Raw genomic sequence first — 26866 nt, 5'->3', positions numbered from 1 at the left:
TTGGTTTGACGTCAACCTCAAGTCTTGAAGCCATTCCACATCTTTATCTCCACCTTTACTTTTTTAAGGACCAAGACACAGGTGTTCTCTCCTCCAGTCAGTCCAGTCTAATTGTCCTGCTGTCAAATTAACTTCCTGTGGAGCCATACCCTTATGCACTCTTAATATAATTTCTCTGATGTATGCTCGGCCCGGCTCCAATTAAAGGAATCTGCAAAAGAAGAAGAGAGAGGCTGCAGAAAATGGACGGATTTACCTATATTAGTGTTTTCCATCTATTTGTGATTAATGCAGTGACGTTATGAACCATCTTGGTCTCTTGGGAGGTAGAGTGGGTTGTCTTCTAATAAGAAGGTCAGTGTTTGGATCCTTAGCTCCTCTCTGCAGAATCCTAGAAAATGAAGTTCATTATTTTATCATGGGGGGGGGGGGGGTTAAACAAGGTCACCTAAGAAGTTTTTTTTTATGGTTGAAGAGAAAGTAAAACGTACGGTCCACTTTATTTTTGATCACTATTCCCCAAAACTTTCAAACAAGGCGTTTTATAAATATTTGCACTGTATATGTGAGTGTCAAACAACAAGATTCAGTAATTCAACAAGAAACACTATTCAAAAACATCCAAATACACTTTTTTGTGTTCAGAGCGAGAGGCTATTAAACCAAAATACAAGACAGTAGATTTAAGTAAAGAAAATTTTAATCAGTATCATACCAAATGTTCCAAATGGCCCACATTTCAAGTGGCAAGTGATTTAAGATGCTGTGAACTATCACCACCTTCATAATCTGAATTATCCACCTGCAGGCTCTGATGTCTGCTCTCAAAACGAAAACCAGCTACCCATGAGATCAGCTTATTCAAATTTGTATCTTCTGAGCTGTGAACCTCAGCATCGACTGAACTGAATTTTTAGCTGTCTAAACAACCACTCTTCTCATTATATTTTCATTATCTTCAGAATAACCTAGCCTAAAAAAATAGAACAGCACTGTGTGCATCAAATGGAATCACATGGCAGACTCGCAACTCTCTGACTGTGAGGGTCACAAGAATTGTTTTGGAGCACAAATTAGTTTTGAGTGCCAAATATAACCAGTCTGAGAACCGTCAAGAAAAAAACATGAAGAATTCACGCCTCTCCGGGTCAGCCGTCTGCCGTCAGGTGGCGAGTGGCGAGCTGAGGGGTTTGTCTTTCCAAGAACCACATCCCGCTCTCACTTTTACTGGGTTGTGTCATTTCTCGAATGGAGGCGTGTACACACAGACTTGCGGCCACGGCAGACAGAGCTAACGAGGCAGTCGGCTTGTTAGCCGCTAATTGAGCGGTCAGCGCCAAGACTGGAGTTCGCCATCTGTTTGTCACAGAGGAACATCTTGTCGCTTCACGCCTGTCAGCAGGCCCCTTTCTCTCTGTGTGGTGTGATATTAATAGCTCAAGCTCACAGACGGAGAAAAAAAATTATGAAATACTCGAAACGACAAACAAACTGAAGACTGTGAGGAAGGAGTGTGTGTGTGTGGGGGGGGGGGGACACTAAAAGGCCTGCAGAGGAGGACTCTGCCAGGTCCAGTTAACCCCGACAGGCAGCGTGTCAGCTCAAGTCTTTCTTTATTAAATCCTGGAAATAATATTGTCTAGTATCAAGTCCTTAAATTATCTGCAATATCGTTAGACCTTTTAGATTTTAAACTCTGATGTTATTCTGAAGACACATTAAACCCGTTGACTATTAAAGTCATTTTCTCACTTGTCACACTGTGATGTCTGAAGTTGCATCTTATTCATCAACCGAAAAGCATAAAACCGCAAATGAGGAAAAACAGTCTGAACGACAATGGCACTCATACACTGCATACCTACGCCAAGGCCCATTTTTTTGAAAATTGTGAATTTTTTTTACAAAGGGACAATCTCTACCAATCAGTGTATGTATTTTGAATAAATAAAATACACTTCCTTCATATTAAATTATGTTTATTTATCTGTAAATTCCTATTTTAATGAATCTCCAGTCATGTCATATAGGGACTGTCTTTCATACAGCCGCTCATCTGATACAAGAACAAGCTCTGAAGGTAAACTGAAACTGTTTGTGTGCAGCACGTCTTCTTCTCCTGGGTCACTTGATGCAGAGCAGAGAGCCATGCCTGTTAAGACTGGAGGAAGTGTGTGTGTGTGTGCGTGTGCGTGTGCATTTGTGTGTGTGTGTGTGTGGCATCAGCTCGGTGGAGGTGCTAATTTGTTAACATTCCTTCCGTGAGGATTCTTAATTAGCGATGTAAGTTTCCTGCCTAATTTAGTGATTACGTGCAGGATGAATGAACTAATGAACACCTCAGCATGTTCCCGTCGTTCCACTCCTCTCTGCTTCTTCTCTCCTTTCTTTTTACTGTAGTATAGAATTAATAGTTGGAGGGTTAACCTTTACACTTCTCTGTTTAATTGTGTTAAAGGAGTATTGAGGATTTGTATTGAGTCTGTAAAGCCAATAGGTGACCAGTGTAGGTTTTTGTCTGCGCACGGCTTCCATGGCAACAGGATGTTGTGAAGCAATCGTTTGGGTAATTTTTCAGTTGTTGAGCCTGCTACTGGAGTTCATAACAAACTGCTGTTTACATCTATCAGAGAGTAAAGCTGTGATGTTGTCCCATTTACCCATACTCCAATTAAATGGCTACTGTCAAAAAGTCAGATATAGGCTGTGTCCGAAATCCCTCACTAGTCACTTTAGTATATAATATAGTGAATTTCTAGTGCCGCCTTATTGTATAGAAACATTTTGTATACTAAGTGTAAAAAAAAACATTTCTAATTGATTGTAGGATTAACCTTAGGTTTGCATCTATAATCCTGTGACAATTAGATAATTAACACCGCAGACAAAATAGTAATAGAGTAGTGTCTGAAAGTTGTGTGCTCAGTATACAGTCCCTATATAGTGAGCAGGGGTTAGTACATGACAGCCAGAGACTTGGTGATGTGTTTCCTATTCATGTTTGTAGCAAAATAAGTAATTGTTGTCGCCTTCACAAACAGTCTACGTCCACACTACTACGATTAAGTCTTCAAACGCATGACTTTTGCTGTGTTAAGATCTTGGGTACACCTCTGGCGTGAAGAGTGAGTTTCATCTTATTAAACTGCAAGGTCGACTGATTCTGTGTATGTTGAAGAGACTCAAGACCCTTGAGATTGTTTGCTGGAGAACTTCCACTCGATCAACCTTCTGTGATTCATGTAAACACATTTAGGTTTCAGGGATACTTCAGAAAATCAGAGCCTGAAGTATTCAGTTAAGTTCAAATTTGTGATGTGAAACAAAATGCTATATTCGATGCTTTGTTGACAAAAAAGCGAGCCAAACAATGTTTGATGACTCTAAAATAATGAAAGACTGGGAGGAAAATCAGATTGTACATGTTGAAATATAAGTGTGAGCATCTGGGGGCCTAATTAAATAGCATCGTCAGATTTAGACATCTCTCTATGAGTCATATCCGTGTTCTAAGTTTTTATGTTTTGTTTCTGCCTAGTACCTATAGTGTTTTATTTATTTTTTTCTGTCTTCAGGGTTGGTTCAGTCCTGGTCAGGTGTTCGTCCTGGATGAGTACTGTGCACGGTACGGCGTCCGAGGCTGCCACCGCCACCTGAGCTACCTGAAGGGTCTGATGGATTATTCAGAGAACAACGCATTGGTCGACCCCACGCTGCTGCATTACAGCTACGCCTTCTGCGTCTCCCACGTGCACGGAAACAGGTACGACATTGCTGTCCTATTCAAATTAGCATTAAATATCACACAAGAGACCATGATAATTATTGAAGTTCCCATCAATCACTGCCGGGACCCAGATCCATGACAATGCCAGTAACGTGGATTGTCCTGTTTTTGGTTTGTTAGTCTTTTCTGGCCAGTGTGGGATCTCATCCCTGTTACTGCTGTACTCACTTCTGAGCTATCAAGCTAAAAATTTTAAATAGGGACTGAAAAATCCCTAAAATACCGTAGATTTAATAATAATGATTACATTACATGTCATTTAGCTGACGCTTTTATCCAAAGCGACTTACATTTTTAGAACACTCATCATTTTATGAGGGGCCATCTAGGGGTTCATTATCTTGCCAAGGACACTTAGGCATGCAGATGGTTTAGAGTGGGATTCGAACCGGCGACCTTTTTGTTGCAGAGCAGGCAGAGCACCCGCTCTATCCCCTAGGCCACGCTCTCCCCAATGATAATAATAAGATGAAGAAGACTGTGCAAGACATCTGTCTTTGTCTATCGATTCAGGCCAAGAAGGCCAACAAAAACATTGCCATCACACAAACATACACAAACACTGGCTGACTCCAAATATACTGACTTTAACACACTAGTGTGCAGACTCCATGTATTGTTGTGTAAACTTGCAGAATGCTTTTCAAATCCTTATTGCAGCCGACTGCAGATTCACAGTTCAATACAATTACATCTAATGGCAGAAATTGTTGCACTCTTTCTCCTTTTGCACCCGGCAGAACAGAGTCATACTTTCTGTTGCTGATTGAGGATTTATTCCTATGAACACAAACAACTGTCTTTGTTTTTACCCTGATCAAACAAGTGATGCTCTCCTTTTGCTTGGGAGGACAGTATCTTTAAAGGCGGCTCAGCTTTGGTAACATCCAGGCCCCCGTTCATCAGCAGTAAACTCCCCAGATATGAGCAACACAAGTGTCTTTTAGCCACTTGTTGGCATCAGCGCCGCTCCAGCAGTTCAGTTCTCCACTTCACTCCCAGAAGCCCCTGCTTGACTCCTCGGCTGGTAATTACTGATATCTGTGCTTTCTCTCCTTGTCGACTCATTCAGTCAATTAGAAAGCTTAATGATTAGCTTCTCCAGCTAATCGCCAGATATAAATTGGGAGGGATAGCTGGAATTGGCTTTTTGTCAGTTGGAACTCTAATTTGAATAATTGATGCCCATTCAGGGGTCCGGGAGCTGCCTGAGTGGGTGTGGATTGGAAAAAAGAGGGTTTGGATGCCTGGCAGACTTGGAGGTGGAGAAAAAAATGCAAACTTAATTACAGAACTCTTGTTTCCCTGGAGGGTTGCTCGCCGAGATGAAACTACAGCGGGAACCAGAGAGCACAAAGAGAGAATGATGAAAAGGAGAAAAACTTGACTTATACTTAAAGGCGAAATATTCAGAGTGTATCAGACTGTGCTTTTAAGAAAACACTCAGTTCTAGAAGAAGGAAAAAGGTCAGACCTTTGTGGAGATGTAAATACTTCTCTGATATGTGAAAGCCTCCCACATGCGGAGGTCAACCCATCACGGTTTGTTGGAGAGATGTTTAACCCTTTGTGGTATGACATAACAACATTCGCTCTATATATTGAATCAACACTTGTTCCCACCAATTTGGCAGCATTTTTTCTGCAGCCTCTTTACAAGTTAAACAAGTCACAGCACAATAAAAAAATGTGTGTGATGAATTATTTTACTTTGATGCTTTTAGCATTTCTTATTTCTATTGTGTGTTATTTTTGGTCAGTGGGATTCTTCATAGATTCTATATACTCTCTGTCTGCTCTTCACTGGTCATCTTCTCATCATTACACTGGAGCTGCAGTAGATTGTTTCAAGCCACAGCAACAGAGCTGGACCTTGACCTTGTTTCACTTCATCTGTAAGAGCTGTGTGGAAATACAGATTACGTCTCCTTGAATAACAGCAGCTGACGTGACACTAATATTACAAACGTGTGTTAAACAGCATTTGGACATGAGACACTGCGATGAAGTTTTGAATTGGAAAATTAAGCTGCTGCTGGATTTGATGGAAGATACAAACCTATGCAGGTGAAGGAAGTGCGACACTTGGACTTTGTCTTGTTTTTCTCTGAGTGTTGATGAGAAGGGTGTGTGTGAACTGAGATCGGGGTTAAAGGAGCATTAGCAGAGCTGGGAGGGATGGGTGCTCGTCTCCCTCTCACCTGTCACGTCAGATCTTCTCTTCTGTGGGTCGTCCACGCCCGACCAACATGGGATGTGACAGAAGCTTTTACCTCCCCCAACCATTCTAACAACAGAACTCCATCTCCAGATAGGTGATAGGGGAAGACGGAGGTGGCACACATGATCACCTGCCACTTAGACTCATCTCCTCTCCACACCTCTCCACACCTCTTAAGGTGAAGTGGCGTCCACACCCGGTACCCTGCCACACCGCTCCGCGAGCACCGCTCATAACGACTCTCGTCAACTGACATCAGAACCAAACAGCCGCGGGCTGATATGGTGCTCACCGTTTATACTTGAGCCACATCGAGTGTAAACACCCTAACCTGAGCCTACAGACCCCTCCTCCTCCTCGCCCCCCCCCCCCCCCCCCCCCCCCCTGCCTCCACCCGGGAGCTGTGCTGACAGCAGCCGTGCCTCCAACGTGCTCGCTTCATTTAGCGGCAACAATGTGTCTGAGGCCCGACAAGCTGTCGCATCGCTCCCCACTCCTCTGTGTGAGTCCAAGCATGAACAAACATCTGACTCGATTTAATGGCACAGTACGGAGAGCTACCACACCAAACAGCTCACTGTGTCTCTATGAGCTCAGAGCGCTTAATACGTGTGGCATTCTGCCAACGTCTTCTTTGACCCATTAGTTTCCTGTCATAATTTGATTCAGAGGAAGTGGAAGGTAGGACTTACATTGCACGAGAACTGAGTTATTAATATATCATCAAAATGCTCTATGAAAAAAACATTTCAGCTTCTTACCAACTGAATTTAAGAAACATGTTGTTCTTTACCTTCGCCCATAAAAAAGGAGAATTTTCAGCATTTGTGCTAAAAAAATTAATAGAAATACAGCAGGAAACATAAAAACATTTGTTGGAAGTGTGTGTTCATGTACTTTTTATTTAGAAAAAGAGTGCTGTTTTCATTTTGCATCTGCACATTCACATAATTTTGAATTAATCGTTAAGATCAAATTAGTTTTTTAAACGGCGAGTTAAAATGACAGATGCCTGTGTTTCCCACCTTTTTCGACTAAACACACTTGAATAAGCTTGCAATCATCCAGAAGGCGTCCTAATGTTGTGGTGAACAATGCATTTGATTATCATTTTAAGCATTTAAATACAGAAACTCAAAATGACGTTGCTCAATATCAACACATATGCCTTCATTAATCGTTTGAGTCCCTTTCCAAGCAAAGAGTCTGATCCTCATCTGGTTTCTCTCCACTGACATGAATATATGCTGCTTTTATTTGATGAGAGTAAACAGAATAAAATGTTTTGACATTCCGAAGACATGGAGACGTGGCCACACCAGCATCCTGTAAAAAAATTTAATTTTAGAAGTTGTAAGGCGTAGAAGCTGTTATATCAGTTAAGATGGACTTCAAACTTGAAGTCGATTTTTGATCGTTGTAATGCTGAGTCAGGTGTCACCCTGTCATTGTCAGTGCTGGTAACATAACGTAATCCACAAACTATCACTAACTTAATAAATAATTATTCCTTTCTCAACACTATTTATTATTTCATTGCCTTTTCACACTGATGCTTAAAGTAACATGAGCTGCAAAAGTGATCAGTCAGTTTAATATTCTCTCACTTGGCTGTGAACTTTGCTGCACATGGAAATAAATCAATTGATCATGGAAGATGAACAACCTGGATTACTGAACAGCTGCCCTTAACCACGAGGGCTTGGAGCCTCAGGCCATCCATCCATCCATCCATCCACCCATCCACCCATCCAGCCACACATCGAGCCCTCTGATGACAGTTCTAATGTCTTCATTAGTCTGTGAGGGGGCCTAGAGAGCGGGGCCCTTGGCTTCTTCAACATGAAAGCCTTTACAAGTGGACCCCCCCCCCCCGAAAGACTGCTTCACATTCTCTAGAGATTAGCTTGTGCTTGTTAAATAGGGGCTGTGGGAAATGGAGGGGGGTGCGTGATGAATTGCCAGATTTGAGGAACGACAGGGTTTAGAAGTTGTGCTAACAAGTGCTGTTGTGCAGGGAAAGCTGTCTCTCATTACCGATTGAATGGAGTAGAGTGGAGCTGAAGAGAGAGGCTGATGTTCTCGCACAATACATGACGACTTTCTGTTGTCATCCACATCACACCTCATCTGCAACCTCCACCCCCTAAAACCCAGCCCCTCTGGAGAGTTAAACACTGGAGGTTGACCTGGACACATCATCATCATCAGCAGCACATGTATTTTGTGTGATGAATAATAAATGTTTTTAGTTTTTTATTTAATTTATTTTACTTATAAAAATCAACCATAATTTATAATATGATTTAATCTTTTTGTAATTCATATAGCTGCAATTTAAATGTATTATTTAATTGGTTGTTTTATCATAAATTATATATTGCAGAACTTATATGATTATAAATAATATATAACACAGATATTTGATATGTATAATATTTCATATTTTTCGTCTCTTTACAATAAGTTTTCTGTTACATTTTATGGAATTTTGTTTGATCCTGTGTCTTTTTCTTTCAATTTGATATATAATTGTATTTGTGTTTATGTGATTCATTGTAAGTTGTTTAAAGTTAATTCATTTAAAAAACAAATTGAATTGTAATTAATCCATTTTAATAATGTTTTACCATCATAATTATTATCAATCTTAACAGGCATATTAATGCCACATAAACATTTATTATTCCTGTATTTGAAGTGTCCACATTATTGTAGTTTCTTATTTCACAATGTTAAATGCCACTGTTGTGATTTCCTGTAATATGTGTTTTCATCGTAAGTGAAGCACTCGTCTGGTTAAATAAAGCTATTATTCTTGTCATCGTCATTCACTGGAAGTTAAGCAGCAATGGTTCACTATCCTCGTCTCACCTGCTGCTTGTCCTTTCTCATCACGTTTTTATTTTCAATTCAATATGCTGCAAGGAGCTCGGCGGAGTTGTTGGTAGTCAAGGCGCAGCGGTCAGGGGCTGAACCAGCGAAGTCTTTTATAAGAACAACTCATTAACAGACAACCTCCTCGCTTCTTCCCTCCGGCAACTGCGAGTGCCGTTTGGAGAGGCTGCTTTTCTCTTTCAGCTGCATAGAGAAAGCCCAGAAAGTCAAGGCTGGTCGCATCGGGTCCTGATTGCATTTTTTCCCCTTTTTTGCCAGAGTGCCTATTCAGACGAAGGCAAGAAGGGAATGAAAGCTTTACAAACATTAATGAAGCCCTCAGCTAGCAGTTTATTCTTTGTGGCCTCTCCTTCTGCTGGCGGGATGAGTTGTGGAGGAGGAAGTGGAGCCTGAGCAGCTCTCTGTTTGATTGGTTGACTTTGAGGTCAGTGTGGAGAGTTTGGCTGCTCGATCGGTTAGTTTGTAAAAAAAAAAAAAAAAATAAGCCAGTCAAGCTCTGAGCGAGGAAGAAATTAAAAGAAAAACAGTCCGGGCTGTTAACCAAGTCTTCACATTTGATTTTTCCTTGGAGACTCTTCTATGCTTACAGAGGTTTCTTGGTATTTACAGTGATGAAGCATTGATGAAGAGAGCACTTAAATGTGAACAGCACATCAGAGATAGTGTCTGCAAGGTGGCTGTTGGATATTTTCAGATTCTCAAAATAATGGAAACAGCCTTAATTTACCTGAAGTGATGAGAGAACAAGACCATTATTTGAAAAAATGTTAGATCTTGTGTATGAAGTCTATTTTATCCAAAATGTATCAAATCTACACAATTTAACTTTACTAAAGTGCTGGTTTTATTGTTTGCAGTTAAACAAAATGAACAGCAATGACCAAGAAAAAAACTAGTGCAGTGCTTCAAACAATGTTAACAATGGGATGTTTGCCTGGCCTTTGGTTGCAACTTTCTTTCTGAAACTGGGAAAGTGACCTGTTGTACTTGAGCTGGAGCAAGTAAAGACCTGCTGCTACATAAAGGGCTGTCCACCTGTTTATTCAAATTTCAGTAAAGCTCGACTCTGTATGCAGACCGCCCAACTGGAGAACCAGTTGTTGTTGGTGTTGTCGTGATCGACGACAGTGATGTGAAGTCCCAGCCATAGCTGCTACAGAGCACTGGTCGCCTGTTTGTTCAAAGTTTTCTTGATCATATCAAATGACCCTAAATTTGACTCTGCACTTCCTTGGGCCCTCAGCATTATATATGCCAAGTGTGAAGCTGATTAGATGTGAGCCACAGACAGACAGATTTCTGGAATTATTAGATTATTAATGGTCTCATGACATCACATTCACATCATCTTTTGGACATTCAGAAGAACCAAACTACTTTAGGCCTTCAGCAGGTGATATGTGGTCATTTGGTCAAGTCAACTGACTGTCTTGATTTTTCTGTCTTGTCAGGCCGGATGGGATGGGGACAGTGACCGCGGAGGAGAAGGATCAGTTTGAGGCCATCAGGAGTCGTCTGATGGCGCTGCTGGAGAACCAGATCACACATTTTAGGTAAGAATCATGAAACATGTCAGGAAGACGACAACCCCGGATTTATGTACCAGGTTTCATACTCAGATCAAATTCAAGATATTCATTTCTCGTATAAATAAACTCAGTTTCGTCACTTGCCGAGTTTATTTGTTCGGGATAATGCTCATTACTGAAACAAAAATGGAACCATTCACGAGTCAGAGGTCATCGAAACCCTGGATAACCTGCAAAAGAATCAGAACACATTATTATGAAGAAAATAACAAATTACTGCCCCACACTAGAGGAGTGATGCTTTTTAAAGGTTTGTTTAGCTTCATCTCCTTTTTTATGCTGTGATGTGATTTGAATAAAACTATATCAAAAACGTGTAAAACTTCTGCTACGCTCCATTAACCCCATCATAATGAGCTGGGGCAGTCTGGGTATTTTTTTGCCCCATCAGCGACTCATAATAGCTGCAGGACATGTGTTGACGGCGGCTGATGAGACCTCCGTGCATCTGCGTGCTGCTATTCAGCGCCGCCACCGGCGTGTGAACACATTGTGAGCGTGGTGTGAAAGCAACAGCCCCAAGACCTTGAACAACGCTCGTCTGAATGGGCCTGTGCTATTAACTGTCCCGAAGCCTGGCTCTTGAAACCCTTCTCGCCTGAAAGGGGCCCTCCATCTGGCCCAGAGAGGGGAGAAGAGCCAGGTCAGGGCCGAGAGAGTGGAGTGAGGGGGCGGGGGCTCGATCAGCGGGAGTCATTACAAACTCACCTCAACAAGAGGCTAATGCTGGTAAACAATGGCCGGGACAATGCCCGGATTATGCTAATTTGCAGCAGACAAGAGCAGGATTTCCAGAGTTGGTTTGGATTAAAGCTGAGCTCAGGCATTGAAGATTCATATATAGTTATCAGGCCTGACTACAGAATCTGATAATGACATTTAAACATTGTCATTTAATTCATTTCCCGTTCTGATTCAGATTAAATTCCAACCGTGAAGATGATCATGAAACACATTCGACGCATTGTCATAATAATAGCGTTTAAATTCAACAGCAAGTAAAGTTTAAGGGAAGGATAATTCTATTCATATCATGTTTTATCACTGATAAAAGTATTCATTTAAAATTAATGTATATACATAGTATGTCTGATAGCTCATCTTCCTCCAATATCTTCTTGTAGATGTCATGAACTTCTTGCTGTTTGTGTTGAGGCCCTCAGTGCCTGATGGAGGAAAGATCATGGTCTTGAATATAAATAAGAAAAGTTAACTTGAACTTGAAAGCACAGCAAGAGGACTTTTGTTTTAACATTTAGATGAAACCAGTATCTTCAATTGTAGAAACATTTTACTGCATTGAATATAATCTATAGCTCCAAATATTATAAAACATTAAAATCCTGATTCTTTTCCACTGCTGTACATGCACTGTAAGATCGAGTTGGCCCTGTTTGATGGTAAGTAATATATGCTGAATATTCAGGAATGATTCACTTGACCTGGATTGGCCGGGGGTGCAGTGTATTTGGACAATTTGGTGTTCTACAGAGATTCTTGGGATACGCATGTTTGGTGTGATTGCCTGAGATGTGAGGGTATCAAGGCACCTGTGATGTATTTTGGCGGAGGCGTAAGACAAAGTGCTCTACATCCTGTGTGTGAGAAGCTGTGGACAGTGGGAGGACCTTTCTCCACCACAGGAAGAAGTGATGCGGTGTATTGGCCTTGCTGGGGTTTGGGCATTTTTTTTATTAAAAATTGTCCTCCATTGTTGTGTCATTAACTCACATTCTTAAAAGAACAGCTACATTTGTGACGGTATTGATCTGAATGCTAGTTGAACATGATGTTTCAGACCTTTGCTTGAGGAAATCTTCTCTTTCTGTACCTCCATGAATTTCAATTGGCTCTCTGTTGGTAACTGTTATTTGGGTGCTGGCATGGGTTTGTTGCTGGAGGGTGAGCTGGGTATTGATGCATCTGTTTGTTATATGGAAATCTTATAGCTCAGTTATTTTGTGATAAAAGGGGAGCTGTAAGCCCTGATTTGGGCCACACAGTCTTTTTAAGTTTACATCGGCACCTGTCCTAACCAGAGGCTGATTCATTGGTCTCTCTTGTTAAAAGCCAATACCTTAGAGGTAAGACTAATGTGTAAAGATGATACAGTGACAGATTCTCTTTAGCGTTTCCTGTCAATCTGTTTTCGTGAACCTGCATTTCAGGAACCTGTTGTGTGGGCAGTGATGTTCTGTACCAGCTGGGTACACCAGCGCCCAGTGTTCCCAGGCCCTACATCTCTAGCTGCTGGAAGCCTCTCTCTCTCTGTCACCTGTCTTCTTGTATTCTACTTTGTTTTCATGCACTAACAAAAATTGCACGCAAGTCCAACATACACACTCCATACATTAGGTGGTAGTTTATGTTGGTTTTATAATCTATTCCTTTTAAGAGCAGTAAATATATTTCAGGGTCGAACGAGTCAGTTTGTAACATTTAGATTAATTTGTCATAGATCATATGTTTTCCTTTCTGTCAGAAGCCTGCTTTCTCCACGGACACACTGGAAACAATATATTGCATTCACCAGAGACAGATCAGGCCGTTTGAACATAGTCTGCTCTTTAATGGAATTTATTTTCATTCATCATGAACTTTTTTTAAATGTATTTACAATAAGTATGCAGTTTAGAATATGAATAGAACCGTCCGAGTTGTACTTTTAAAACCAGTCATATAACTATTAAGGAACAGTACATCTTTCTGTATGTTTTTGTCCAATAAATGGCTGACCTGTGTGACCTCGTGTCTTTGTTTATTAAGTACTGTTCACTTGTCAATTAGCAACATGAAACCTCCCTGAACCGCCTTCTCTGCGCTCAGACGGAGCTGGAGGTGAGAAAACCTTCTTCATCAGTGTAATTAGATGAAAAGAAGGCAACCATCTGCTGACGCTAACCGATGTCTTTCTGCTGCCTCTTCAATCCTCCTATTCTTTCGTTTTCTCCTTTTTTCCTCGCAGTTGTCCTTGAGATTGTTTCTTAATGTGACGCCTGCCCATGTTTTGCATTTGCAGGTACTGCTTTCCCTTTGGGCGACCAGATGGGGCCCTGAAGGCAACGCTCTCCCTGCAGGAACGGGTACAAAACACATTTAAATACATGAGCATTTTCATTGTTTGTTCAAACTTCCTTTTTTTTCTTCCATTTTCTCAGTGTTCATTCAGTGCTTATACAGAGCAGAACACTTTACACCCTGTATTTATCCAGAATCACTCCCATAGCAATCATAAGAGTGAGACTTAAGAATAATTTATAAATGTTGCTACAGTAGTTTCAGCGAGCACAAGCAGAAGTAATGATGATAGGTTGGAAATAGGTCAACAAGATATTTAGGATATGTTTGCAATGATGTATAAATAGCTGAAGTCAATATGATACTTTCCAATTATTAATGCTGTAAATAAACACTGCCAATAATGGAATGAGAATTATAACCATTCCAACTTGTCGACCTGTCACATAATGTCTTTAAATTAAAAACAGGGATTTTCTAATTTTCATTCAATTACAACATCTGTTCAAGGGGAAATCCACTCTCGACTTTGTCTTGACATTGAGACATCAAAGGCTCTTTCTAAGAGAGGAAAAAAAAATAAGATACGGTTTTAAAACCATCCATTATGAGTCCAAGAAATGAAATGATAAATCCGTAGCACTCTTTTATCATATGTAGGCCATCCTCACAGGTGCGGAAAATGGTTTCTTAAAGTATTGTCACCATCTTTGGAAGCTATTCAGTTACAGTAGCTCTGATATCCTGCCTTTGGCTTCAGCCTCGCTGTTACTTTGAGGGGGGACATGACTCAAGTGCTGGAATGATCATTTCAACTGCTGCTGCTCTTAATGCTCTAATCTTCAGTGTGTGCTCTGGTTTGTGTTTCTGATGAGCTGTGGTCATTGTTTGTGCTGTTGCAGGTTTTGATGAAGGACATCACTACGCCTGTCCCTCCAGAGGACATGAAGAATCTCGTGCAGAGGTGCCTGGAAAAAGCAGCTCGGATCAATTACAGTCAGCTGATGGAATATGCTCAGATCAAGGGTGAGAGTTTGGAGCTTTGCTGTGAACAGTATGAATGTCAATCCAGTTCTCTCAGTCAATGAATGTTCAGAAGACACGTTACCATTTACCTGATTTTTTAACATTTTCTATTTGCACTTTAAACTGTAACACTCAGCTGAGGTGCATCGTTCGCAAAGTAATGAAGAGAAGGTGTGATAAAAGATTTCTGGAAGATTTTGAACACACTTTTCAGGTTGTGTTTTCTGAGTTGTTGGACAGCACATTATTGTCCTTTGGCACTTTCTGTCAGTGACCCAAATATTTTTACGATATCCCACTCAGTGTAGGGTAGTTATCACAATTCTTTAAAGAAGAGAGACTCTAAGGGAGCTTAAGGTTGCTGGTTTGAGTACATATCGGGAGTCTCGTTTCCGTGGTAGATGATGAAAGTGTCACAGGTCTCTGTTTTACCAACATTGAAGAAAAACACGTAAAAATTGGTTTTGATATTTAAAAAAATTATTAAAACCTGAATGGTTCATCTTCTGAGGAGCTGGGATAACAGCATCATCTGCCAGTGATCGATCAGATTTGACCAAGAGGTCAATTTACTGTTTCTTTGAATTGTAGACATGTTTGAATGTCTGCATGTCAAGCTACCCTGCAGTGTTTTTATTTCCATCCTTCATGTTTCCTGCTGCCTTCAGAGGATTCTCAGGCAGCTCCAGAGAAAAGGCTGGAGGACATGATGAGACTTGGGGAGCTCTGCATTGATGTCCTGCAGCAGAACGATGAACATCACTCCGAGGTACTTCATTTCTACTCTGTTTGTTTCAGCTCTCAGTGAAGCACCTGATGGGGGCCAACAGTTACTGTATATATGTGTTTTTTGTTTGTTCCCAGAGAGATTTATGAATCTACTAATTCCAGAAATTTCTGTCTCTCTGTCGGCAATAACAATATTATCATCTTTTTTTCTTTTTATTTCACCAAAGAAGCAACATTTCTCTGTAGCAATTTATCTTCAAAGTAAAAGCTCAACATTCATTGCTGCAATGCTGTGTATCAAGCTTTAATATTTGAAAAGTTGTGAACTGGAGTCTGTAGATTGTTGATCATTTAAAATACCTCTGAAATAGCTGACGTGCAATGTATGACAAAATGACTGACTAGAAAAAAAAAACATTTAGAAAATATATATTTTTGTCATGTATGAAATTAACTCATCGTTAATATAGAAGCTGACTTCCTTAACAAAACAAGTAAAAAAATAATAACTTGACTCTCAAACTCTTGTTCATCTAATTCTTGCTCTGTACAAATCATTTTTTAATTCCTCTGACAGACTTTACAAGATCATTTCATACAGCATCCTTGATCACTTTTTTCACCGCACTGTCCATTTGCTTTTGCCTTGGTTGGCAGCATACATGGTAAAGTGGCAGATGACACGGCAAGTGGTGGCGTCGCATTAACGTCGGTGCTGGAGGCTCGATGAAAACAACGCCCACAGCCCATATGCATGCATTGTAAAACTGATCAATCATAGGTGTTGAGACGTGGCGGTTTGATCGGCCCTAAGTGGCAGCGTGGCGCTCAGGCATCTGTTTCAAAGCTAATAATAACACGCTGTAATTTGCCGCTGCTATGGCGACTGGCGGATCTCTGCTCCGAGCTTCAGATGTCACGTTAACTACATAAATTTGAAGATGAATCACATAAATTGTTTACCCGTTAACTATCGGCATCAGTCACATGCCCACTGTCTCTGGCTGTCGTAGTTGTTGTTGTTTATTTTTTCATATTGTTTCATTATGAAAATGTCAAAGTGAGGAGCTGAGTTTCAGGGAGTTCATTTGCTGTTTTGCTTCATATTCTTATATTTAGAAAGTCACAACAAGGCCGCATTCAAGCCAAAAACTATAATACATAATACATAATCAAGAATGTTTGATACAGTTGCATAAGTTTTAACTTGTTGAACGTGCATCTATTCGCCCCGCTTAACAACTCAGAAACAATAGGCCTCATTCTCCAACCATTCTTAATAAGAAATTTCTTCTTAAAACCCACTTAAGCAATTTTTACAAAGATTCTGACATTCACCAATATTTTCCTTATAAATCCTTTTTCTTTTTTTATGTCAGAACAGAATCTACTCACACTGAAGAGCACTCACATGCACACTTGACAACTGAAAGCTTGAGTAAAATAATAAGTTAGTGTGTTTTTTACTTTTTATTCTACTGTTGTGTAATACGATTTAAATGGGGATCATATTTGATAATTTTTACTTTAAAAAGAGAAACAAGTTTCAGAGCAAATAATAATTGTTTAAACTTGTTATTTAAAAAAATTTAAGAAGACAACACACACACAGAATATTACAAAAACTCAGACATCATTTCACCTCAGGAACACATCCCATTCATCAAGATAAAAACACAGGTATGAAGAATTCTGCAGTTTAAGTTTTAGGGACATGAATCTGAACTTCTTAAGAACAGATAAAATACATTTCTTAAGAAGATATTAGTGAATGAGGCTCAATGGATCATGTTAATATAATGTATAAAAGAGATTTGTCTTGAAATGTCATGTTTATCGTCCATTGGAAAGAATCAGCAGTCAAATAAACTGTATTATTTTGGCACTTTTTTAACAAACTCACAATGTGCTTCACAAAGCAATAATAAAACAAACCTTATCTCAGCAGTTACTCTCTAGTCCGACAGTTTGGAGTCCATAATAGAAAGGAACAAAAGGTCAATGTTTACTTCTGTGTTGTTCAACACTGTTGTCGGAAACTCTCCCTGGATCTGTAACCACACATATTGAGATGCTGTCTGCGACTCTGATTGGTCCACTTGGTAGCATTCCTCGTCCATGTCTCTTAAGCTGTTTTCAGACATGAACTCTGCACAATTGGGTCTGGTTTCCTTGGTTTGTCAAAAATCTCAGTCAGAGGTGCGACAGGCGGAGGCAGGAAGTAACATTCATTCAGCTGGGTAGACCATGTGTTTTAGATTACAGCCTTGCGTTTCTGAGTTGACATCTTAGCCACCTACACTGCTCACCTTTTTCACTCTGATATATTTAAATAATATTATAATTTTTCAGCCGTTTAGTTATCATCAATATATAAGAAGGGGCCAATTTCTAAAAACTAAACAGAACATAACAGGGCTGAACAATTTGTACTTGATAGTCAAAGAAATTGAGCAAAGTGCAGTAACACACAACGTCTTATTATTTCTGTGCCTTGCCTTTCTTCTTGTCTCTTTTCATTCCTCCATGGGAAGGGAAGAGAGGTAAGTTTGCTGTGTTGTGTTTGTGCTTCTGTCGTCTCACCGCTGGTTTGTCTGGTTCCCCGTGACTGTATTTCAGTGGCTGCCATCTTGTGTGGTTTTAATGGTAAATGGATTTTAACAAATATTGTTTCTTATTTGCTTTTATTAACAACTTTAACAACAAAAACTGACAGTGTTATTTGGGAGCATATGCTGAGTTAATGTCATAATGACAGTAACAGTTTGGTAAAAATCAAGTAAAATAATGTTTTCTATAAAGAGGTCCCTCTTTTGCAGCTATAATATTGTAACCATACAGGTCGATTTACCACCAACTATGGAATTTTTAAACAATGTTACACGCGCCTGTAGAAGCTACAAGTTTGTATGTTATCAACTGCATTTTGTGAAAAGCTCACTGTTGCCATGGTAACTTTTACCACAACCACAAAAATCATGTTGGCCATGATTGGATAGTTAAGTGTTACATTTAATTTACCACAGAGTGAGCAGGATTTCCCTTTTTAACATGCAGGGTTTTTTGGTATGTTATACTTTGGGCACTTTTTGCTCTGTAGACGTTATGTCAAGCATTTTAAACACAGTTATGTACGAGGAGAACTAATGATAAAGTAGTAATACAAAGAAGGCCTGATTAAAAACACACATCAACACAATATCTCCAGGATAACTTCTAGAGAGTGCAACGACCCCTCCACTCTTATTTAGTACAGTTTGATATATAATTATTTCCCTGCCTCCTGTGAGAGCACAGGTTCACTGCAGCAGTAAAGAATGTACACAACAAAACAGAAACAGCATATATACGTCAAGTAGAAATAATGAGGTGTACAGTATATGGGTCAGGATCCGTTAGTCCAAGTGAAGAAAAATCTTTATGCGACCCTGTTGCCTATAAATATGTTTATATGTCACTAAATTGTTGCACCAGTTACGTTGTGATGACAAATGTAATTGCTTCCTTGATTAAATTAAGTCACATTGTTATTTTGAATAAAGCACGGATGCTGTAAAAAGGTGCATTTGTCAGGTAGTAAGAGGAAAACTGTCTGTGTGTGTAACAAGAACAGTAAACACTTGTGCACCTGCCTATTCAGCTGCATAATCCTCGTTATCTTAATAACGAGCCTTAAAATACTATGAAATAGTCAGCCACTGACCTCAGACCAGGCTTTTATTTGTCAATGTCTTTTCATAGACTAAAAACAGCATTGTACCAAAAAAGCACCTGACCGAACCTCATTCTTACACCAACACACACACAACCTCTCAAATGGGCTCAAGTGCATTCGTTAATTAACAACATGGACGCTGGACAACTTAATACTAACAAAGACTGCACTCACTGTAAAGGATTTTCCTGAACCATAACAGAAATTTGAACATAAACATTCAACAGTGTTGCGATACTGCAGCTACTACAAGTGGGCGTAGCTTTTCAAAATGTAATACTTTGGAGGAAACATGAAAATAGTGAACATTTTCTTACATATTTTAATATCAACCGTTTTCCAACCATATCAATTATTAGCATGGCATCACTTACTGATAGAAAGTTAAGTTTTGGTGGCCATTACATTACATTAAATTATATATTTGAGGTTAAATCAATGAGATTTCAGCTGGCCCCTGAGAAATGGACTTTCTCTGCTGGCTGTGTAAATCTGACCTGAACTCCATCAACACATCTGACTGTGACACAAACCTTCTCAACCCCCTGATGCTCCTGTGGCTGAATTAACACCTCAAAGCGCTTTGGGCTGTGAAAATGACTTATTATCGTTTGTGCTCAACAACGTTCACCTTCACGATACACTCTCTGAACATAATCTGCCATGACACGTTCACATTTAGTGACAAGTGGTTTGTTAAAGGGAGGATACGGAGGACCAGATGTCCTTGGTGCTACAACAAGTGCATTAGCCCCTTAAAGGGATGACACTCTTCTTTCCCTCTTGAAAGAACGTTTTGGTTGTTTAGGAGATTTTCTTTTTCATATATTATTTCTGTCACCCCCCCCCCCCCCCCCTTCACTCTGTTTTCATCTTCCCAGCTTTATTTTATCTAGACTTTTGTTTTTTTTCTTTGTTTTCTTTTTCATATTTTCCTCCCTCCTTTGTTTTTACTATCTATCTTATGCTGTTTCCTTCGCTCTTTTTCCTCTTATCTTCCTTTCTTGATCCCCTTGTTTTGTCAATTTTCAATCCTTTTCACATGTTTTGTACACTCTTCCCTTCCCTTTCCCCCACCTTTTATGTTTCTCTTGCCTTCTCTTACATTGTCTTCAATCCTATGTTATTTTTCAATACTTTTATTCATTCCAGTTTTCCCTTTCTTTCTCTACTTTATTTCACCACACCAGACTGACACAGACACAGATAGTCTGACTACAGTTATTGATGTTTGTCTCTTTTGTGGTTGCAGTGCTTTTTACCATACTTTCTGCTTCTTATGTTTGAATTTCCTCTTGTCTTCCATTGTTTCATCTTGAGTAATTTTTTTCGTCAGATTGATATAATATCTCCTTCTCCCATTTTCCCCTCTTTCTTAATTTTCAATTTTTTCCTTCTCTCTTCTCTACTCTGTATTTCATGCCTTATTCCCATTATTCTTGCCCTCATGTATTTTATTTGTTATATTTCTTCCCTTCTCTCGTTCTCATAATTTTTTATTTATACTTCCTGCAATCTTCCCAACCTTATTTTTTTTATTCTTTCTGTCTTTACTTCTCCTCATCTTTCTTCCATTCATTTCTCCCCCCTTTCCCTCTGAAATCTATTCTGTCACTTGTCTCTCCTTCCATTCTCAGTTATCAGTTATCTCTCTGTTCCTTGCATCCTCAGCTACTATTTCCTCTTTTCCTCTGCGTACTCTGTCTTGATGGATGGAGAACAGCCTTTATGAGCTGTGGTTAGTGAAAACCACTCACCAGGCTGTTTCACTGCTGTTTGTTGTCAGTGGCAGAAAACCAGAAAAGGTGTTTTAAATGGCCGGATGAGTTTTTTTGCCATGGCCTTCCTTCCCCCGCGCACAAACACCAACCTCGTTGCATCAGCGGGTGATTCAAGGCTGGTTGCACTTTTCTCTCAGTGGTCCTTAAGCCATCAATAGCAGTAGTCACCTGAGCAGGCTGACCTCTGTCCACTGACGAGCAGCACAGCCTGGATGCTCTTTAAACTAAAGACATCTGCATTAGTGAATCAGTAGCTCCTCTGGGCTTTTTGGTTTCACTTTCACTTTCAAATACTTTGCAGTTATTTCAAATTGGCCTCTGTTACGTTTGGAGTCAGATCTCCTATTAGATGTAAGACACACAAGTGAGTGACATTCAGCTCTCTTGGACGTGTTGTGTTTCATATATCAAAAATCCATGTTTGCACAAGTATTTGTTTTGTGTAAAAGGACTGTTACAGTTAGTCATTCCTGCCAGCTCGGCCAGCTCATACACTTCCTGGTTTTCAGTTCGGACGGGAAGGTGCAGTTTTAGTCTGTGATGAGGGCTGTATGTAACTGCCGTATAGACACTGGTGTACCTGAACAACTGCTTTACATAAATCTGCACCAGAAACTGAGTGGTCGTCTGGTTAGCAAGGACAGGAAGAGGCCTATGACAACTCTCGTCTCAAGTATCTTTGATTGTGAAAACGGTTCATGAAAAGTGACAGCAACGCCCTTCATTGTCTTTTCTTATTTAAACACCACAAGCCTGTGTGAGCAAAAAACCCAAACTTCAATCTTCAAACTGTTCATATAGAAACTAGTGAAAGATCAGAATTTTTAATCAAACATCACATTTTTTCTAATCTGATCCAATAACAAGTCGACTCTGTGGTTTAGGTTTAGGCACAAAATCCAATCGGCTCCGCTCAAGTGAAGAACACGATTTGGATTAAAGTTACCACCTCGTTAACTTTACTGTGCTGTTGTCATGGTCACAGTAATAATCATCCTCTGGATCAGTAAATATTTGAGAACATTGTCTGATGACTTTATCCTGCTTGCATGTGCATTAACATGACCAGAATTAGAAATAGTTTCAGTGAAGAAGAGCTAAAGCAGCTCCCTGTTCATTTCTAACACTTATTTCCTCGATACTTTTTTTTTTTGCATCTCTCTCTCTCTCTCACTGTCTCAGGCTTTTTCGTGGTGGCCGGAGCTGATGGCTGAACACGCAGAAAGCTTTCTGTCTCTGTACAGAGCTGATATGGACGGTGCCCTTCAGGTGCAGCCGGTCGACTCCTGGGACAGTTTCCCACTATTTCAGCTCCTCAACAACTTCCTGAGAACTGACCGTGAGTCTGACCCTCCCTGTTCAGACAAGCTGAAATAGACAGCATTGCTCCTGCTGAACATTAAACTGTGTTTTAAGTATGTATAAAATTGTTCAACTGTATCATTATCGGTGACCCCAGCAAAAAAAGCACATGGAGGCAAAATGCGAACAAAGATGTTAGTTACGCAGATAACTGAAGATGGAACTGCTTCTAGACTAACTTATCAGCTCGTATGCAGCTCTGGTTGACAGATATAAACGAATTGAAAATCCTGCTCATTTCACCAGGCTGTTCTCACTACAGTGCACAGTCGTGTTATGAAGAGTGTACATTGGTTTGTGCTTCCTAAGATCTTTGCACTATCACCATATCTGCTTGTACGCTAAGGTTTGAACTGTGTACACGTACATTTAATATATGTTAGTTCCACCCTCACACAGTTTCTCACATTTCAATCTGCCGGATACAATCACAGTCTAAACTGCTGGGCTCTGTGCAGATCCTGCACCTCACTAAAAACAAGCCCACTGGACAGCCACCTAACTCCATTATTATTATGCATGTATTCCATTTATATAACACAATGAAGTATTAGGGCCATATGAGATTTCGAGGAAAATGTTGTAATTCAGAAGAAGGTCCTATTTTGACAAGAAAAACATAAGGGGTTAGGGTTAGATATTATTTCAATTAAAAAATAAAAATAAATAAAAAAGGAGCAAGGAGAAACCATGCTTCCCGGAGTCCCCCCCCCCCCCCCCTGCGTCCAAAATGTTCAACTCAGGATATCACGCAGATGTAACCAATGATATTCAGTCGAAACATTTCTTCCTAAACAAAAGAGAGAAGCTTTGTGTGTTTCTTTCTTCAGAATAGACTCAGTTATTTTTGTCCTGATGATCTTCTGATAACATAAACAATGCCATTTCAAAATCCTTGTCCTCACCCGGTTGCTCGTTTCATTTTACCCATTTACATCCTCTCCTGTCTACTCATTTTTTGGGAGGAAATGCCTCATATGCCACGGCACATAACAGCGCTAATTAACACTGGTGATGCCAGAGCAAACAAGGCTTGTTAAGAGGGGAGGTTAACGACACCTCGCATGCTAAGACAGAGAGGTAATTAACACGGAGGAGGGACACAATGAGCTGCCCATAGTTTATCTTTATTTTTGCAATCCGGTCTCCTGCTCCTGAAGAAACGGCTATTCCTTTCTGCAGGTTTACTTTTTAAAAAGACAAACACAAACCTATCTGAGAAATAAATTGTTGGACTTCTCGGGACTCACCACCGCTATTTATCCTTTTATATTTCATAGCAATCATTTTTTCTCCCGGCTTGTGAATGCGTGAATGTATTGTTTTTTGTTTTTTTCATGGAGCACATCCGCACTGTTGCAAAAGAAAGACATTTTATATTTGAAACGTGCTGCTCTATGTCTCAAGGTCCCAATTCTGTGAAAAAAACAAACAAACAATGACAGTGGAAACTTTTAAGTACGACAAACATCAACACTACACTGCTGTATTTCAAATTGTTGTAACAGTTTCTTCCCTGACAAACTGCCTCTGTCTCTTAAGATTTCATCCTACTGCTGGAGAAAAATCTCAGCTCGTTGCCTCCTCTCCCTTCGAGCCCTCTGTCGGCGCCGAGGCTTTGTCTCAGTGCCAGCAGAGAATTGGCGAGATGCAAGGCGCTATTTAACATGGCTGATGCCAAAGTACCTTGGATACAGTAACAGACAGGCAGACAGACAGACAGCCCAAGGGCACGGTTGGAAACAAAAAAACTCTGCAATTCATTATGTGAAGATGCCACAAATCTCTGTTTTTGTGGCTCATATCTTTTATAAATTTCTTCTAATTACCATGCTCTGTTAATGCCGTAATTATTCCAAGTGTCACAACATTAGCTGACTTGAATTGGAGTGTAATCAGGCATTAGACCAAGCTGAAACACAGAACGAGCTAAATCTTGGTTTTGACTATTTACACAAATGAGGTCTTCCCTCCTTGTTAATTACATCTAAAGAGAGAGGAAAGTGATTTCTATCCAATCTGATACTTGGGTGACAAAATTAAAAGGAAAAAAAATCCAGGTTTGGAGGATAATAAAGGTGATACACAAGTTGCCTTGTCTGAACCTCACGATGATTGAATATGAAACATCTTGACTTCATTATTTGTTCACAGCAAAGCGATAAATTATTTTATCTATTAAAGCCATTCAGAAAAAGCAACAAAACCTCTGCAGTGGCCACCGATTGACGGATCTCAGGTGACGTGATGATGCTTCCCAGACTCTTTGAGTGTATTTTCTCTCAGTTGTTCTGTGGATTATTTAAATGCTCACTTGATTGTCAGCGTGTGAAGGCGAGCGGTTGCGAGGGAGATGGGTTTTGCTCTCCGGAGGGCATAAAAGGCTAGTGTTAATCATGATGGAGCCGAGCGAGAGGAATTAAAACTAATGAAGTCCTGAGAGACGGGCCTGCTCGCTTCTCACCCAACACACTGTGTTTATTTGTCTCTCCTCACTGTGGCCTGTTACTGTCACTGAGGACTGTTTGGCAGGCTTAATCACACCTGAGAGGTGTGGGTGGGTGAGGCACTTCACTATTGCAATACTTGTTCTACCTTTGTGAGACTGATAAGCATCTGGTTTAGTTAATTATCTTTATGTCGTTATAATTGCAGTGCCTATTCTAGTCCTGTCCGTTTGCAATGAGCTGTTCTCCTGTCCTGTGTTTTTGCTCTGGAGCTACTGCAGAATTATTCCTTTTCATTAATGAGTCGTCCCCAAACAGTTCCACAATACACTGTCACTTGTTACTGTTTGTGTGCTGGACGTTGTGTATAGAGCTTTTTAAAGTGTTTTAACAATCTATGGTTAAAAAAAGAAAAGTTCACCTTTTTTATCAAATTAAAGAGAATTTGCTTTATTACTGCTCAGGTATGTGATTAATATATAAGTTTGAATTATTTACTGAACTGATGTTATTTTTTGTTCATTAGATGTCGTCTCTTTCAGAGGTTGGTTAAGCACAGACACAATCTTTAGACCCAAGTTCACACCTTTTCAAAAGATAAGCTCTATAATCCAGCTTGTTAAGCATTACAGCAACAAAACGACAGTTGAGCCTTCACTATGTAGAGACGTTGCTAAAGAGGGAGTGATTCCATGAATGTTTTGCGTGGTCTCAGTTCGATATGGTGAAATAGAAATGACCAAATTATCAAAAGGATCTGGTGGCGATTTTGACTCGTGACTTGTTCCAGCTGCTGACCACTGCTGTCGTTTAGAAGACTAAAGTTTGTACAGACTACTAATAATTTCACGGTCATTGAACATTGTCATAACTTTTTTTATCTAAAGTACTGTACAGTTGTAATCACATTCCAACACACACAGGCTGATGACATTTGGAGGATTGAAGCATCTCATCTGAAGGACCTGCTGAGCCACAGCTGCCCATGAACTTTTAGAACATAATTCTTTGCTGTTACAAATGAATAGAACAAGCATAAGTGATTCTTAGCTTGAGTTTCAGCATAGATTTGAAATAAGCGCCGCTTTCCAGATTCACACTCACATGAGTGGTCGCTGGTGCCGGGGGGTTGTCAATCAATTACAATCAGCCTTTTTTAGATAGTCCCCCCCCCCCCCCCCCCCCCAAACAGGGTTGGCAAAGTCATCTTGTCTGTTTTAATTTTCATGAAAATCATCTGAAATGTGAATAAATACTCTTACATGGTTTCTTGTCACCGCCACCCCACAGCTCACCTGTGTAATGGGACGTTCCACAAACAACTGCAGGACCTGTTCGTCCCCCTGGTGGTGCGCTACATCGACCTGATGGAGTCGTCCATCGCACAGTCCATCCACCGCGGCTTCGAGCAGGAAACCTGGCAGTCGGTCAAGTAAGAGTCCGCCCACTCCTTCCTCACCATGACTCTTAGCTTTAGACACCCTGTGCACTGCAGCAGCTGGAAAGAGCGCTGCAATGGTAATGACAGCAATGTATCAACAAGGCTCAACCCGATATTTTCAGTTTTAAGAAAATACATTCAGACACAATTCAAAGTAAACATATGTGTCCTTGGTTGTATCTTTGTAAGTTTGTTTTAAAATTATTTCAAGGGGTAGATATCAAATGTATATAATCTTTGTTACACTGAAATACAGTAATATACATTTTCTATAAATATATACATATATATAATTTAATATAAATTCCAAAACGTAGAGCGCAGAGAGTTTTTTAAAAAATCATGAACACGCATGAGCAGCAAATCTTCTGCTGTGTTGTACATGTGTGAAAGGCACACACACGCACACAAACACACACAGTCCCGACTCCATATGAACAAACCTTAACTGTAACACACACTGGCTCACTTACCCATTTTCATCTCTCCATGAATATCTGTATGTACAAAGAGATTTTCTTTATCTGACGTAACTCTCCATGTTCTTGGTCAGTATCAGTGTAGAAGCTGTCTCTTTGTGTCCCTTCACCTTGTGTTCACGATGGTTTGTCAAGGTTTAATACCGTCTGCTGCGGAAATCTAACAGAGAAAATAAGACATGAGGAATTGGAACAAAGGTAATGCTGCGCAGGACGCCACAGGAACAAAAGGAGGCAGAGATGAATGTACAACACACACAGCAAGGACACAGTCAGTGAAGATGTGCTGAACTGTGCTTGTTAACAAGAAGCAGCCCAACTGAGAGAAAATAGAATAAATAGAAGTCAGCATTGATTTTTCCGCCTTTTATTG

General features: G+C 40.1%; 1 protein-coding gene across 1 annotated transcript in view; it reads left to right on the top strand.

Moving 5' to 3' along the window:
* Positions 1-26866, top strand: part of cadps2 (Ca++-dependent secretion activator 2) — a 104299-nt gene that overhangs the window by 43728 nt on the left and 33705 nt on the right. Inside the window, exons 11-17 of the mRNA XM_062390381.1 lie at positions 3576-3763; positions 10358-10459; positions 13515-13578; positions 14416-14539; positions 15208-15308; positions 21947-22103; positions 25864-26005. Coding sequence (XP_062246365.1) covers positions 3576-3763; positions 10358-10459; positions 13515-13578; positions 14416-14539; positions 15208-15308; positions 21947-22103; positions 25864-26005 — 878 coding nt within the window. The remainder of the gene's footprint in view (positions 1-3575; positions 3764-10357; positions 10460-13514; positions 13579-14415; positions 14540-15207; positions 15309-21946; positions 22104-25863; positions 26006-26866) is intronic.

This window comes from Platichthys flesus, chromosome 6, assembly GCF_949316205.1.
Source record: "Platichthys flesus chromosome 6, fPlaFle2.1, whole genome shotgun sequence".
NCBI lineage: Eukaryota > Metazoa > Chordata > Actinopteri > Pleuronectiformes > Pleuronectidae > Platichthys > Platichthys flesus.
The sequence above is the reverse complement of the archived record's forward strand: the minus strand, read 5'-3'. Positions and strand labels throughout refer to the sequence as shown.